This window comes from Alligator mississippiensis, chromosome 1 (genome assembly GCF_030867095.1).
Source record: "Alligator mississippiensis isolate rAllMis1 chromosome 1, rAllMis1, whole genome shotgun sequence".
NCBI classification, from domain to species: domain Eukaryota; kingdom Metazoa; phylum Chordata; order Crocodylia; family Alligatoridae; genus Alligator; species Alligator mississippiensis.
In genome coordinates this window covers 366,212,282-366,227,394 of record NC_081824.1, presented here as the reverse complement: position 1 = coordinate 366,227,394, position 15,113 = coordinate 366,212,282, and the positions used below count along the sequence as shown (strand labels likewise).

Below are 15,113 nucleotides of genomic sequence, written 5' to 3'. Positions count from 1 at the left end.
GCTGAATTCCCACTCTCAGCCCTTATTACTTTTGTAGGAATATCCATGTAAGAATGATATCTGGAATAAGCCCAGTACATTGTTCCCTAGCATGGTTAATTTGCAGGTTTACAGCTTGAATGACCATTTGCTTCATGCAGTAGCACTGTATGTATTTTGACCTTGTCAGGTTAAAAAACCATTAGTAACAGACAGGGTTTTAAAAAACTTAACAAAAAAACTCCCTGCTGGTTTTAATTATTCTTTACATGGAGATTAAGTAGCAAATTAAGTTTCATAATTTATGATCTGCTCTCAAACTGAACAGCAACAGTGATACTACCTGCTATCTAACTACTTTTCTTTTAGCTTGCTGCATGCGGGTATACTGAGATTCTAACTGCTGGGCTATAAGTCCAGAAAGAGAATGTCTAAATTTATTTTGAGTTTTGTATTTTTTTGGGGGGGGGGGAGGGGAGGTTAATTCATATTCATGTACTCTTTAAACTGGCATCTCTTTTAATACCTGTTGTTAAAAAATAGAGTCCAGCTTTCCAAAACTTTTATTTGTAATTTAAAGGTACTGTCACATTTTATGATTGTGCACAGGGAAGTATAGCTCAGTCAACTCCTGTGCAGTGCCACACCGTTTCATAGGTCTTCTCACTTTGTGTCAGAGATACCATGGATGTTCATGCATGCCTGTAAAAGTGAAAATTGCTCCTCCCCACAAAATACATTAGGTTTTGAGGAAGAAAGAAAGAAAGAATATAAACAAGGTTAATACTGAAGGTGTGGTTTGACCTTCACCCTTTCTCAGTCCTAATTCTGCTACTGAAGTAGAACACAATATTAACATAGCTCTAGCTCCTCTGATGTGGAAGTGTTCTAGACAAACATCCTGGAAGGGGAAGAATTGTTCATTACAGATTTAAGAGAACTCTGAAGGGAAAGGTGTGTGTGACAAACTCTAGACTGAGAAATAGGTGTGTGACAGAAGGCAGGGCAGTATGCCACCTTTATAGACTTACTTTGTCAGAAAGACGAGCTTTCATAGACCACATCCTGCTTCATCAGATGCTACGAATGAAATGCTATAGATTAGTGGTTCCCAATCTGTGGTACGCATACCACCAGTGGTACACAGACAACCTGTCAGTGGTACGTGTTAACAGATTTATTATAACTACTTTATATGACAAAAATTTGCTGGTGGTACTTGAGGTTGAACTGAAAAAATTGCTGGTGGTACTTTAAGCTTGTTTTTCTAATGTAAAATTGGTAGTGTTGAATACATACATATCTTGGAGTTTTCTTTTGGTCTGCATTGCTTGTGTGTGGATAGAGATAGAGAATACATACTTGTGTGTGTATGTATGTAGGTATGTATACATATGTATGCTTGTGTGTGTGTGTGTGTGTGTGTGTGTGTGTGTGTGTGTGTACATAAGTTCTTAATCTTCAGGAATCTTAAATTTGTTTTGCTTTGTTTTGATCACAGGTACGAGAAGGTGCCAGTAATTTTGGTTGGCAATAAGGTGGACCTGGAAAGTGAAAGAGAAGTATCATCGAATGAAGGAAGAGCCCTAGCAGAAGAATGGGGCTGTCCTTTTATGGAGACCTCCGCTAAAAGTAAAACAATGGTGGATGAGCTATTTGCAGAAATTGTTAGACAAATGAACTATGCAGCTCAGCCAGACAAAGATGATCCATGCTGTTCTGCATGCAATATACAATAGCATTAAAAATAACCTAATTTGGACCTAATTTGCAGAATTTTTGTAAGTTGGTTAAAAAAAACTGCTTGCTTCACTTCCTGGTTTGGGGGTCACATGGAAAACGTCTTAAGTGAAGTAGCAACATTAACTTGGAGCTGAGCATTGGAAGTCAATCACTGTCTCTGAACATAATTGGGTTAAATAACTACAGCTTATCTCACCCACCCCACCCCTCCCTCCCTCTGTGCACCTGCAACTTTATGGCATCACCAGCTGATCCTACAGCGTGATCTCAGCTGAGCTATGTAGATGATTGACATCATGTCAGGCAGCAGCAGCTATTGTATGAATTAAAACAACTAAATGTGGTGAAACGAAAGCACTAGAGAAGACCTGCAAAGACTGCTTGCGGTTAGCATGTTTTATGCTGATATACAAAAAAAAAAAAAAGGAAAACAAAGTATTTCAGTGTCTACATGCTGAATTTCAGGACTTGTGCTATGGTCAAGTTTACTCAGTCCAGTATGCTAATTTCATCTGAACTTCTGACAGTGTTAGAGGGGGAGGCTATCTGAAATCTGTGTTTCAAATTGACGCTATTATTCCACGCTTTATCTTCACCTTGACAAATAGAAAACATTGCATCACAAAGCGAAAGCAGAGGTGATGATCTGAAAAACCAATGGCTAGTGAAGAAACATAGTGTGGCATCAAAATATTTTAATTTTTTTGCTTTGCTGCTCAAAAATGAAGGATCACTTCAGGTTGGTCAGAAAAAAAGCCAAACAAACCACCCTCTGTTTACAAAGCAGGAGACATCTTTATCACTTTACTGGACCAGGAGGAAGCAACTGTGATTGAGAAAAAATATCGCTTAGCCTTACTAACAAGGAACACTTTAATGGATTAACTAGTACCATCTTGTAAGGAAAATGAAGCCATGTTTCATCCAGATGTTCCCTTCAGCAGAAACCTCAAGGGACAGTATGAACATCCTGCATTTTAAGTTTGCTAAATATGACAGTTTTTCTTGCCTTGAAGGGCTATGTTCTTTGGTGTGATCCCTAACTAACCTTTGGAAATCAAGTTTGCTATTTCATAGCTATAAGGCTATATAAGGTTATTCAATTGTTAATTGAATAACCATGTGGAATCACTTTGGTTCAGAGGTGGAATAGGGATTATGGTTGTAATACTGTAGATGAGGGAAGACATGGCTCTCTAACTGCCTGATACACTACTCAGAAGTTGCTCTGATTGTTTGAGTGTTAGATAGTGGGAGCAAACATTTTGTTTTTGAAGGGTGCTCGAGCTCTGACTTGCTAGTTTTCATAGCAGTGAAGTATTTATCATTTGCATGACTAATGGCACAGAAATATCTATTCTGAAGTCTTACAATCAAGTATAGAAAAGTTTTTTCAATTGCAGTGTTTAGGTTTTAAATGCTGGAGAGATTGGTCTTGAGCTGGACTTTAACAAATAAAATTGGCCATCAAAATACAATATCACTGAGCCTGTGGTCCAACTACCACTATGCTTCTTATTTGTTTCTCAGTCGTGTGCAGTAACAGTGTAGTTTCTTGTGTGTAAATGAGAGGACAAGGGTGTGTGTGTATGTGTGTGCATGTGTGTGGCCCTCAGCAATGCTGTAATTACAGTTGGGGTTTTGCAAGAGTTTCCTCCAGCAGCAGAACCACTGTAAAAAGCATTCTAATCTTCTAAAAATGAAGTTCAAGTATGAAACTGCTTTGCATTTTTGATGTAGTTCAGTGGAAAGCAAGCTGAAGAAAATCTTAAAGACAGAAAAGAACTGGTCATCACTGCCCTTCTGCTTCAAGTAAGCAAGAGCATTAAATGTGAGGCCCTCCTATTAAAATTTTTCTAAAATGTGGAAACAGTTTCAACATTTCTGAGTAATTGCTACTGCCTTTGCACCTTGTTCACCTACTGTCAGCCACTTGTGTTTGTAAGCAAGATTTGAGACATTGAATTAGGGGTATTTTTATTTCCCAAAATAATGATATGGACGGGTGAGTTGAGCAATACATTTATGAGTAAAATAGCTTGTGAATTTGTGGCCCACCACATTTGTACTGGGAAATATTGTCTAATTTGATACTGGCATACCATTTTGGAATGCATGTTAAGCAATGTTCTCTACAAAAAATGCTAAAATATGGCCTCTCAAATTGTTCTTCAACCAATAAAATGGCTTAAATAACAAATACAAAGGGTCTAACAAGAATCTTATAACTCCTCCTTATAAAAAAGTGACTGTTGTTAAATTGCACAGTAAAATGGCAAATAGAAAAGTTTATTAAAAATACTTCCTAGACATATTTTTCATTATGAATTTCCAATTTAATGACTAAGCAACATGTATGATCTCACAAATCGTTGGGGGAGAAGTAAACATGGTTCTTTCTGGTGTAATTCAGAGGAAGTAGTTATGCACTATTTTGTATTTCTGCCAATGTGAATATAGTGGAGCTTGAGTCCATGACAGTTGCATTTGACTTCTCAAGCAAATGGGTAACAGGAGAGGAGTGAAGTAAGCCACATGAAAAGTTGGTGGCTATCCTAAGAGTCATTGGTCTCGGGTCACTGCTTAATTTGTACCCTGATCAGGCTACCAGTTACAGTACGTGAAAGTTTTCATGACATGCCTTAAAATATTATGGTTTGATCCAAAGACCCACATTTTGTTTAGCTGTTCTTGTAGAGTTTTGTACTTTTCTACAAAGGCAGCAATCTTTAATTTTTATTAATTTTTCTCAGTGTTGCAACATTTATTCCTTTAAGCTGTGATAGTGGTAGAGATGGAATCTTCCCCCCCACACCCTTAAAAAACAAAACAAAACAAAAAAAAACAACCTAGGAAAACCGAGCAAACCAGCATCAGATCAAGAGTATTACAAATGGAATTTTTCTTTCTTAAAGTATTGTAAGCAATTTTCGGTGACTTTTTCTGTTCTGGTTTGGCCAAGAAGCTAGCCTTTCTTGAACCCAAGTGTGCTACAGTTGCCATTATTTTCTTGTGGGAAAACTACTGGGATTTGCTTTCCTGTATAAAGAATGTTGCCTAAAGATGTCAGCCATTTGGTTGGGGGGTTTTGTGCATGTTTGTTTGTTTGTTTGTTTGTTTTTTACCAGTGTGCAGTCAGAGCACTGGTTAGGCTTTAATTGTGAAACTCCACAACAAAACAAATGTTTGACAACTGCAGGAGGCTTTTATCTGCATTGTTGTGCATCTGTTAATTCTTGATCAGGGTTTGAAGAGTGACCGAAGAGGGTTTTGGAACCAGGCTTAACATTTGTTGATTTGGGGTTTCCCAGAGGTGAATAAATATATTTCACATTTAATTGTTGAACTCTAATACAACTGACCACTTAAAAATGGAGCAACAGTTTGTTTTGTAACCATGTCAGTTGTTTAAACCTTGATGTTTCAAATAAAACAAGAATTGTACATAGAACTCAATGCAAACTCAGCAGTTGTATTTGGAGTTAAATTATTTTAACAAATAAATTTATTTAATGAAACCTCCTTTGCCTTTCCTTTGTATTATCCATTTTGCTTTTACCAAATAATTCATCCAAAGGTAACTGGATGAAGAACTGCTGTGTTGTAAATAGCATAACACTGATTTGGCAGAACTTCTTGCCTGAACTGCAAACAAAATGCTCTTCTGACATTAATTGACTGGATGCAAGTAAAAAGCAGTGTTTTTATTTTTATGCATGCCCGTATATGGTGATCTCATTAAAGAGGGTGGTAATGGATAAAATACTGAGACAAAGTTATCTCTGGGAAAAAGGCCACATATAGCAAGCATTCAAGCCCACTGACCATCTGTTTTAAGGTATGTGTCTTCTTATCCCAAGAGGTTAACAAAAACATTACTACAATCTGTACAAAAATCATTTATTAAATTAGTCCTCTATTACAATGCACTATGCAGCAATTACTTTTACTGCATTAAAATTTTCAAAGGTTTCGAATAAGGATTGTTCATCACATTAGCAGTATTATTGATGGGAAAGATTTTCCCTCAGCCCATCCCCCAGTTTTCATTGCTCTACAAAGTAAGTGTTAGCAAGAACTTCATTATGTATCTCAGCAATGCTAGCTGTATTTGAATGGTTGTGATGCTAATATTAGCAGGATTGTTCCAGAAGATTGACACTGATTAGCAGTTACATTACAGTCATGCCAGTATCGCTAAAATGTATCATTGTGCTCAATAACGATGGGTATTGGTGCATGTTTTGTTTCAGGTCATGTGAGGTCTTAAGGTGCCAGAAGCTGGAAGCTGAGACATTGTATATTCTGTGGCCAACACTGTGTAGGTTGATAAACGTTGTTAATTGTACATAGCCTTCAGCTGCTCTAGTCACTGACTAGCCCATTCATTCTGTAAACCAATTGCCACTACGGCTTTGGTTCTAATGCTGTTGACAGGCTCTGGCAACTTTCCATCAATTTAGTAGCATCTTTTGCAATAGCCTTGTGGGGTAACAAAGCCATTGGACTGTTATGAATAGATTTAAAATTATACAACATGTTACAGTACTATCTCTCTCTTCTGCCCGCCCCCCCTCCCCCCCCCCCCCGGCGCCCCAAGCACTGGGGGTGCAAGCATGTTTCTTCAGACCGCAATAAAATTTTTTCTTCAGATTAACTTTGGAAAGTACTTTACAGGTACAAAATTCAACTTGTTCTCTGGTAAAACTTTTTAAAAACACTTTAATTGGATCTAAACGTTATCCTTTTTTCCCCTCTTTTCTTCAAAGAATCTGTTTTACTGAATCGCTGGCTTTTGGTCATTTTTTTTCCCCACCAGTTGACCTGGTAGTTGCTGCATAACCATGTCTTTAGATTTTAAACTTATTGAAAAATGGTCTACAGAAGCAACACTACTACGTATTAACTGTGGCCTTATATTGTCCTCTGTTTTGTAAGGCCAGAGTTTTCTTTCTGGGTATTGGTAGAGGAGGGAGCTCAGAGTGTCCTAAAACACTTTATAGAACATCAATCTCAAAATGATTGTAAGGCAGAGTGAAACGTCCACCCTTTCTGCAGCTTAATTGATCGCTTTGCTTTTAACAAAATAATGGAGCTTTCCAGTTCCTCACAGGCTCAATTTGGAAATGGTTAGGGCTGCCACTTTTGTTCCTGCTTTGCCAACACATTTAGAGTTGCTAAAGAAGCTTCTCTGTATTGTGCACCCAGGACAACAACCACACCCTGGGAGGCAATGTATTTTGCAGTAGGTTGAGTTGTGGCATTTTCTCTAGTCTTCTCATTTCCCATTTATTTTTGAGTGGAGGTTACTTTGATGCCTTGTGTTAACACCTGGATTTTAAGCCTCATTTCCTATCCAAGTTTCTTTCTGAACTCCAGCTCTCAGCATTTTTTATCACCACTGGTTTCTTTCTTTTCCTTCCAGCAACAGAGGAACAAATACACCAGATCAGCTTCCAACAAGTGCCAAGGCAGTCATCTTACTTCCTATGGATATCTTACCTCAACTTCTTTGTTATGCTCATTACTGTGGCATGAGTATCTTTAAAAAAGTTTACATTGAGAAGTTACTATAAAAACAATGCTGCATAAGCCTGTTACCTATGTATTAAGAATTATACTAGTTTGTGTTTTACAGAATTTATAAACAGATTGGAAGCTGGGAGATTTAAATGAGGTATGCATGGGTGAAACCAGTCTGAAAACAGCAGATGGGTTCTTTGAAGCATCAGCTAGATACACCCCCATCTTGATGTTTGCATCCTGAGGTTTTCAGGCAGGTGGGGTGGGAGGTGTTGATCTCTTCTTATAAACCAAATACTCAGTGATACTGGAATTGCTGAAACTGAAACTTTAATCCTACCTGAACATTTAATCCTACTTTTCACATCAGAATCTGTAAACAGGTGCCCCTTGCTGTGTCTGGAAAGTGAAGTAAAGAACAGAATGAATTCTCCCAGCAATCCTTAGACATTGCACTAGGCAAGTATAGCGGGCAGGCAGACAGACCCCCACACTTCTGCTTCCTCAACTATCCTCTTGACTCCTCTGTAAAATCCTATGAAATACGGACTTTCATTTCTATCCGGGAGAACTTTTACAATCTTTTCTCCAATGCCCAATGAAGGGTGTTTATGACTAAAAGCTTGCAATTAAAGAACTTTTTTGCAAAAATCTTGTTGGTCTAATAAAAGATATCTCTACTACAAGTCCTGATTGCCTCCTCAACTATTAGGCACCCTGCAAAGCCTAATAGTCTTCTCAGACTCCTCATTGAATAAGGCTTGACTTCTGACACCTTGCCCTGCATCAGCATAGGGAATTAATTGTTGCCCTTTTACTGATGAACAGAGTGAGATGATTTCTAAGAGCTCTTCAAATCATTCTGGGGCTTTGTAAGGAACAATCTCAGGTTTCATTAAAGATAATCCTTTAGCCATCCCTTGCACTAGCTTAAAGCTGCCTATATAATAACCAATCTGGTACCTAAGAGAATCCGTTTTTCACCTGAACAATTGTTCCACAGTTGGAAACTGCAAGGTGACCCTCTTACTAACAAAGACTAAAAATGACCTTACCACTGCTGCTGCTGTGAGGAACAACTGCAAAGTCAGAGCATCTTGTAGGAGCCCCAGTGGAGTGCTGGAAGGGGCAGCCTGGTGTGGGGGGAAGAGAAGTGGATTTTGGAGTAGAGGCAAAAAGATGCTGTTTAAAGGATTTGTGGGAGGAAGTACAATAGCGCTCTCAGTGCCAGAGATTGGAAAGAATATTTTGTCCAGAGAATGTTGTGTGTGCTTTTGTTTGAGATGAGGAAATTCCTAGGTGCAAACAGTTCAAATTATGTTTTGCAGGATAAATTAGAACTAAAAATCAAGAATTTTCCTCTGGAACAAAGAAACCCCTTTTTAATCCATAAAGTATATAAAAAATATATTTTTTAAATAACTTGAGTTAGTGAAGGTAGTGAATCTGATTTTATGCTTGAACATTTAAGTCTGCGTATGGAAAAAGCCTTGAACCTGACCACTGGGGACACAGCACTTCACTTCCCCAGCTATACAACACACTTAAATAAATAAATAAATAAAAGCACTTTGAACTGACAATTCAGCATATGCTACAGGTTATAATTGCCCAAGTAATCATGTAAACAACTGGCTAAGATCCAGTTCATATAGGTGGAGCAGATAATGGTATCTAATTAGCATTATTGTTGACTTAGAAACAGTATTTAAAGGCCTCTCTTTTGGGAATTGGCTTATAGTACTTTTCTTTATAAGACTTTCACTTGCAACTTTTCCAAACTCTTTAACTGTTTGGGCTGATATTTTCCATGTCAGGTTTCTGTCTGCCTTGTGGGCCAGAGGGAAGGGAGTTTCATTTAAATCTGTTAGCTGTTTCTAAGAATGCTGTTGAATACATCTTTGTCCAGGTTAAATTTTTACAACTGTTTTTTGAGTCGCTTTTCTACCCCCCTTGCTAGGGACAAGGATGTGGAATCTGACAAGGAGATAGCTTGGCTCTTAGGGGGAAAAAAGTGTATTTCTGTCCCCATAAAAGCCATCTGAATGTAGCCAAGCTAAACACTTGACAAATCACAGTTTATACCATTTAATAGAGATGTATTAGTTTTTCCAATTAAGTTATATTTGTTTTTGCTTTGATGTTAAACTGAATAAGCCTAGGCCCCTAGCAAAGTAGTAAAGCTTTCTGTTTTTCAAGAAAAATACCTACTATGCAATGTAGGATGATGCACCTCACCATCTGCATTTTCAAAAGCCTAGATGTGTCCATGAACCCAGGTTTATGGAGCTTTTGCTGGTTTCATCAGTCAGTCCAAGCATGATTGTGTACGAGTTAGTAGCAGATAACGTCACCCAGCACTTCCATGATGGCTTTATTTGTCTCCTGTGAAAGGACTGGTCTTGGCGTGATCAAGCCAACAACCTAGAGTAATTCTGGAGAGACCTTCACCCAACCTTCCAGGAAAAAAAGCCTGTTCTGTAATGCCTTATATTTTGTGTTGTCACTTTTACCTGTGCAAAGTGTTACAACTAACAAATCTCACAAGAATGTAGGGAAATTGGGCTCCAAGTCCAGTCAGCCAAGTTCAGATGGTGCTTACTCACGTGTGGCACTCTCAAACTTTGGATGGTCCCTTTGTTCCCCTCCTTTCAAAAACAGTTTAGAGGTAGGTGCAGGAAAAATTGTCCTCTTCGCTGTGAGCTGCAAGCGGAATAACCAAGACAACAGGCTGAATATGGCAGTACCAGGGTAATCATAAGTAGAGATTTATGCTTAGCCTTGCATTTGAGTTACTGCAACCATTTCAACATCTGTTTAAAAAAAACAAACAAACTTTAGAGGGCCCTGATCTTAATGTGAGCCAAAATGAACGTCTCTCTTCTATTTCTATTTTCTCTTTACAAAAACTGCCTTATGACTGATTGTGGCTGAAACCTATGGGTTTTGTACTATCAGCATGACATGTCAAAAAATCAGCTAATAAGTCTTACTCTCAAGTAGTGTTTGAAATTACAGCTGCTAATAAGCTGTATGATCAGGATGAAAGGTCTGTTCTTAAGTCTGAAGAAATGCTGGAGTTTGCAGATGGTTAAAAAAAGAAAGAGAACCCACAACCAATCAAATAATTGTTTTTTGTAATATTTAATTAATATTTATGAATTATTTTTGCAAACATTAAGATACTCTATCTTAAGATCTATAAGATACTATCAATAAGATACTCACAAATGCAAATGGGTAATGGAAAGCTTGTGAAACTGCTTGGTTTTTGACCAGCTCTATTTTGTTTGTTTTTGGTGGGGGGTTTAAGTAGTAGGGCTGTGCAAAGCTTCAGGTGGTGATTTGATTCGGAGGAGATTTGGCCCGATTTTCAGTGGCCAAATCTCCAAATCCAAATCGAATCAGGGGACCAATTAAAAGGTTTGAATTGATTCAAAGCTCTCCAAATCTTCAGAAAAAAATCAGAGAATTTTGATGATTTGGACAGTCCCCGGTGGCTGCAATAGGGAGCTGCAGCTGACGCCAAGCTGGTAAGTACTAGGGGTGGGGGTGCTGGGGGAGGTGAGGGGACCATAGGGGGACCCCTGCCTGCACCCCCATGGCTGCCCCACCTGCCCCAGCTCTGGCCCTTTAAAGAAAAGCCCTGGTGCTCACCGGGTGCTGTCGGCAGGGGGTGATCTCTGTTACCCCCCCCCACTGCCCCCCACTGCATGGGGGGCTCTGCATGAGTCCCCCTGATGCCCTCCCCCCACTCCCCCCCCCCAATTGCTGCCCTGCTCACTGCGGCTCCAGCCCTTTAAGAAAAAAACAAAGGAGGAAAGCCTCAGGAATCAACACTCCTGCAGTGGCCTTGGGGATCCAGGGGGCTTGTGGAAGAGCCCCCTGGACAGTGGGAGGGCAGCAGGGATTTCCCCCCCCCCCACCAGCAGAAGTGGTGAGTCCAGGGGGGTTTCGTGTTTTGTGTTGTTTTTCTTAGAGTTTTTCTTAGAGAGCTGAAGCCACGGCAGGTGGGCCAGCCTTGGGGGGGGGACAGGACTGGGGCAGCAAAGGGGGGGTCAGGGAGCTCGTGCAGAGCCCCCCCACACAGTGTGGGGTAGTGGGGATCGCCCCCTGCCCGGCAGCACCCAGTGAGTTGGGGCTTTTTCTTTTTTTTTTTTTGTTCAAAGTGCCAGGAGCTGGGGTAGGTGCAGCAGCCATTGTCAGGGCTGGGAGATGGGTGGCGAATGGGCCTGCCTGATTTGAGGATTTGGAGGTTCAGCAGCAGCTGAGCACTGGTTGGGAGGGCTGCCACCACTGCCCAGCCCACTGATGACCAGGGATCCTCGTTTTCTCTAATTAGAAAAGCCCCAATTTTCAAATAAAAAAAGTAACCCAAAATCCATATTTTTCCATGATTAAAATGAAACACCACTAATATATATAAGTATAATATATACTTATATATAAGTAACTTATATTAGTGGTGTTTCGTTTTAATCATGGAAAAACGTAGATTTTAGGTTACTTTTTTTAAATCTGAAAATTGGGGATTTTTTTTTTTTGTCAGAGAAAACCAGGATCTCTGCTGATAACAGGCAAGAACCTGTTAACGGCACCAGGAAGTGGCTGGAGTGGAGCAGATGCCCCTGTTGTGCAGGCCTGGCCCCTCCCCAGACCAGCCAGAACATCTTAGGGGGGACGAGGGGGGTTGCTACCTGGCAGGGGCCTCTGCTTTTCCCCCCTTCCGCCTACCACTGACAGTTGGCAGGGCACAGTGATGAGGAGAGATGCTGTCCTGGGCCAGGCAGCAAGGAAACAAGGAAAAACTTTACAAGTTGAATGCCTAGGGTTCAGAACAGGCACCCCCCAGAGGTGGCACAGTCACTCATCCTGGCGACCTTCAAAAAGCATCTTTCATAGATTCATAGATTATAGTGTCAGAAGGGACCCAATGGATCATTGTGTCTGACCCCCTGCCCCTGGCAGGAAGGAGGACTGAGGTCAGATGACCCCAGCCAGATGATTGTCAAGCCTCCTCTTGAAGACCTCCAAGTTAGGTGATAGCACCAGCTCTCTTGGGAGCCCATTCCAGATTCTGGCCACCCTTACTGTAAAAAATGTCTTCCTAATGTCTAACCTAAATCTACTCTCCACTAGTTTGCACCCATTATTCCTAGTTACTGGATCTCTTAACCTGCTCTCGTAGGATATTTCACGGAGGCCACTAATCATGCAAGTGGCCCTCCTCTGAATCCTCTCCAGATTCTCCATGTCCCTCTTGAAGTGTGGCGCCCAAAACTGGACACAGTACTCCAACTGCAGCCTGATCAACACTGCATAGAGGGGGAGCATCACCTCCCTCGCTCTGTTGGTTATGCATCTGCTAATACACGACAAAGTGTGATTGGCCTTGTTGATGGCATCGTTACATTGCCGGCTCATGTTCATTTTGGAGTCAACTATGACTCCAAAATCTCTTTCAGCCTCTAAGCTGCTGAGGAGGTCATCCCCCAACCTATAGGTGTCCTAGGTGGAGTACCTTACATTTATCTTTGTTGAATTGCATCCTATTCTGCTCTACCCATTGATCCAACCTGTCCAGGTCAGCCTGTATCTGCTCCCTGCCCTCCGGTGTATTAACTTTGCCCCATAACTTGGTATCATCTGCGAACTTGGAGAGGGTGCTTGATGCCCATCTTGCTGTGGTCATCTGATCCCAGCAGTCTTTCCTACCCAAGTGCAGGGGAGCCAAACTCAATGATCTGTAAGGTCCCTTCCAGCTGCTAACAACTATGAAGAGGGGGAGGAGTCCAGCCAGGGGCCTCATCAGAGGCCTCTTGCTGCAGGCTTTGCATTTGTGTTCAGGAGGCATGGTTGTGGAGCCTGCAATGCTGGATCCAGGATGTTTGTCCAAACACCTGCAGAGCACCAGAGACATGAGGATCACCCACTGTCTGAGGAAGGCCACCCACACTGCTACAGAGCTTGAAGCCCTCTGGCCCTACTCATCGGGGGGAGGGGGGGGTGTGGCTCCCAGTCCATTCAGGTGAGGAGCTACTCAGCCAGGGCTTCGCAGATCTAGACAGCCTGCCGCAGTTGGGGCCACCAATATCAGTGTGTGGAGGGAAAAAATATAGGCATCCCAGATGCACACGTGCACCTTTTCCCCCCCCCCAACAAATCTAGAGTATGCATAAGCGTGCGTGCGCACACGCGCGCGCACACACACACACACACACACACACACACACAGAAACCAAGGCATTTGGGGCTTTCACACATGTATGCATGCATGCACACACATACAACCCAGGCATCTGGGACATGCATGTGCATGCATGTGTGCGTGTGTGCACAGACACACAAACAGACACACACGGCAGGCATAGGGTGCACTGGGTGGGTATGCACAGGATGACTGGCTGGTGGCTTGTGGCCATGATGAGCCACTGATGCATCATGTCTAAGTGGGTGGCCATGATGTCCCTGCCAGTCAACTAGGGGCAGGTCAGCCATTAGAGAGTATTCAGGAGTCCGGCAAGCCCGCAGGGCACGCTGGTAGATGTGCAAGAGCTGCTGCTACCCACTGTGCTCAGGCCATGCAGGCAGACCCTGAGCCCTGCCCCCACCTCCATCACAAGGGCTAATGTGCATTCTGCTTCCTCCCAACCTAAACAGGGACCCTTAGAGTAAAGCTCAAAAGTAATTGCACTTCTGATGCTGGCTTCTTGAACACCTGTACTTAGTCAGAGATTCCAGTGCATTTAATGCTGGCTAAAGTAACTAATTCCTCTAATCTCAGAGTATGGTACAGGATTTTTCCTATGGTTAATTGAGCAGTCAGAAGACTGAGTGTTTTATGGGACTGCCACAAAGCACTTGATAGCAGAAGTTTGCCAACTTAAACCAGTGGTTGGAGGAGGCTTGCACTTGTGCCCTGCTGGTCAGAGTATGTGCCAAATGGCAAGGTTCTTTTGGATGTGTAAGGAAAAAAAAAGTCAGTAAAATATCTTGAAAACTTCTGTTGGACATTAGAGCAAGCCAGCAGCTTATCAAGAGACAGTTAAAATTCTCAAGATAGGAGCTTGATTTCTCCTTTTTATTTTTTTCCACATATCTTCCTAACTCAACACAGCTGCTTCAAACAGTCTCCCTGGAAGAAATGAAAATCCACTTTCTCTAGATTAGTCTTTAACATGGTTAATTCAAGATCCAGAAATCTGGATACTTCAGATAATGTGAGGCTGCTTCTATTACCACTCTGAGGCCTGTCTACATTCCTTTCATACTCAGGTAGACTAATAGGGAAAACACTTCACCTAAGCACCAAAATGAACAATTTTATTGGGGCATTAGCATACTCTTTATGGGCAGTCTCTTGTCATTAAAGTCTGAAGATGACAAGCTCTTAAGGGGAAATTATCTCTGGAGAAGGAACACACTACAACTTTCATTATTTTTTTTAAACTGCTGTTGTTAATATGCTGTGTTTATATAAGGGTAGTTTAGAAAGTAACAGCAATTTCAAAATAAAACTATTTTGTGTGCAGTAAGTGGGAAATTACACAGCAGAGAGGAACACTGATGGCAACATTGTTGAACACACCCCTAGTTTATGATTATGCAAGAGAAGTGATGTGGCCCAGTAAATGACAATGGCACACAAAATGTTTTTATTTTGAAATTGCCATTACTTTCTAAAACACCCTCATATAACGTTTTTCAGAGAAAGATTTCCAAACAGTTTAAAAGACTGTGTAGATTATGTCCCCATTTTTAGAACTGTTGAATTTGACCCTTGGAGGTGGCTTTCTGCCCAGAGCTGCAGACAGATTTTAATGACAAAATGAAGAACCAAATCCTGCTCTCCTGACTCCTGTGTCCTC

General features: G+C 41.3%; 1 protein-coding gene across 1 annotated transcript in view; it reads left to right on the top strand.

Moving 5' to 3' along the window:
* RAP2A (RAP2A, member of RAS oncogene family) overlaps positions 1 to 5,240 on the top strand; it is a 36,289-nt gene extending 31,049 nt beyond the window's left edge. The window contains exon 2 of the mRNA XM_006258987.4: positions 1,481 to 5,240. Coding sequence (XP_006259049.1) covers positions 1,481 to 1,718 — 238 coding nt within the window. The 3' untranslated portion in view covers positions 1,719 to 5,240. The remainder of the gene's footprint in view (positions 1 to 1,480) is intronic.
* The last annotated feature ends 9,873 nt before the right edge of the window (positions 5,241 to 15,113 follow it).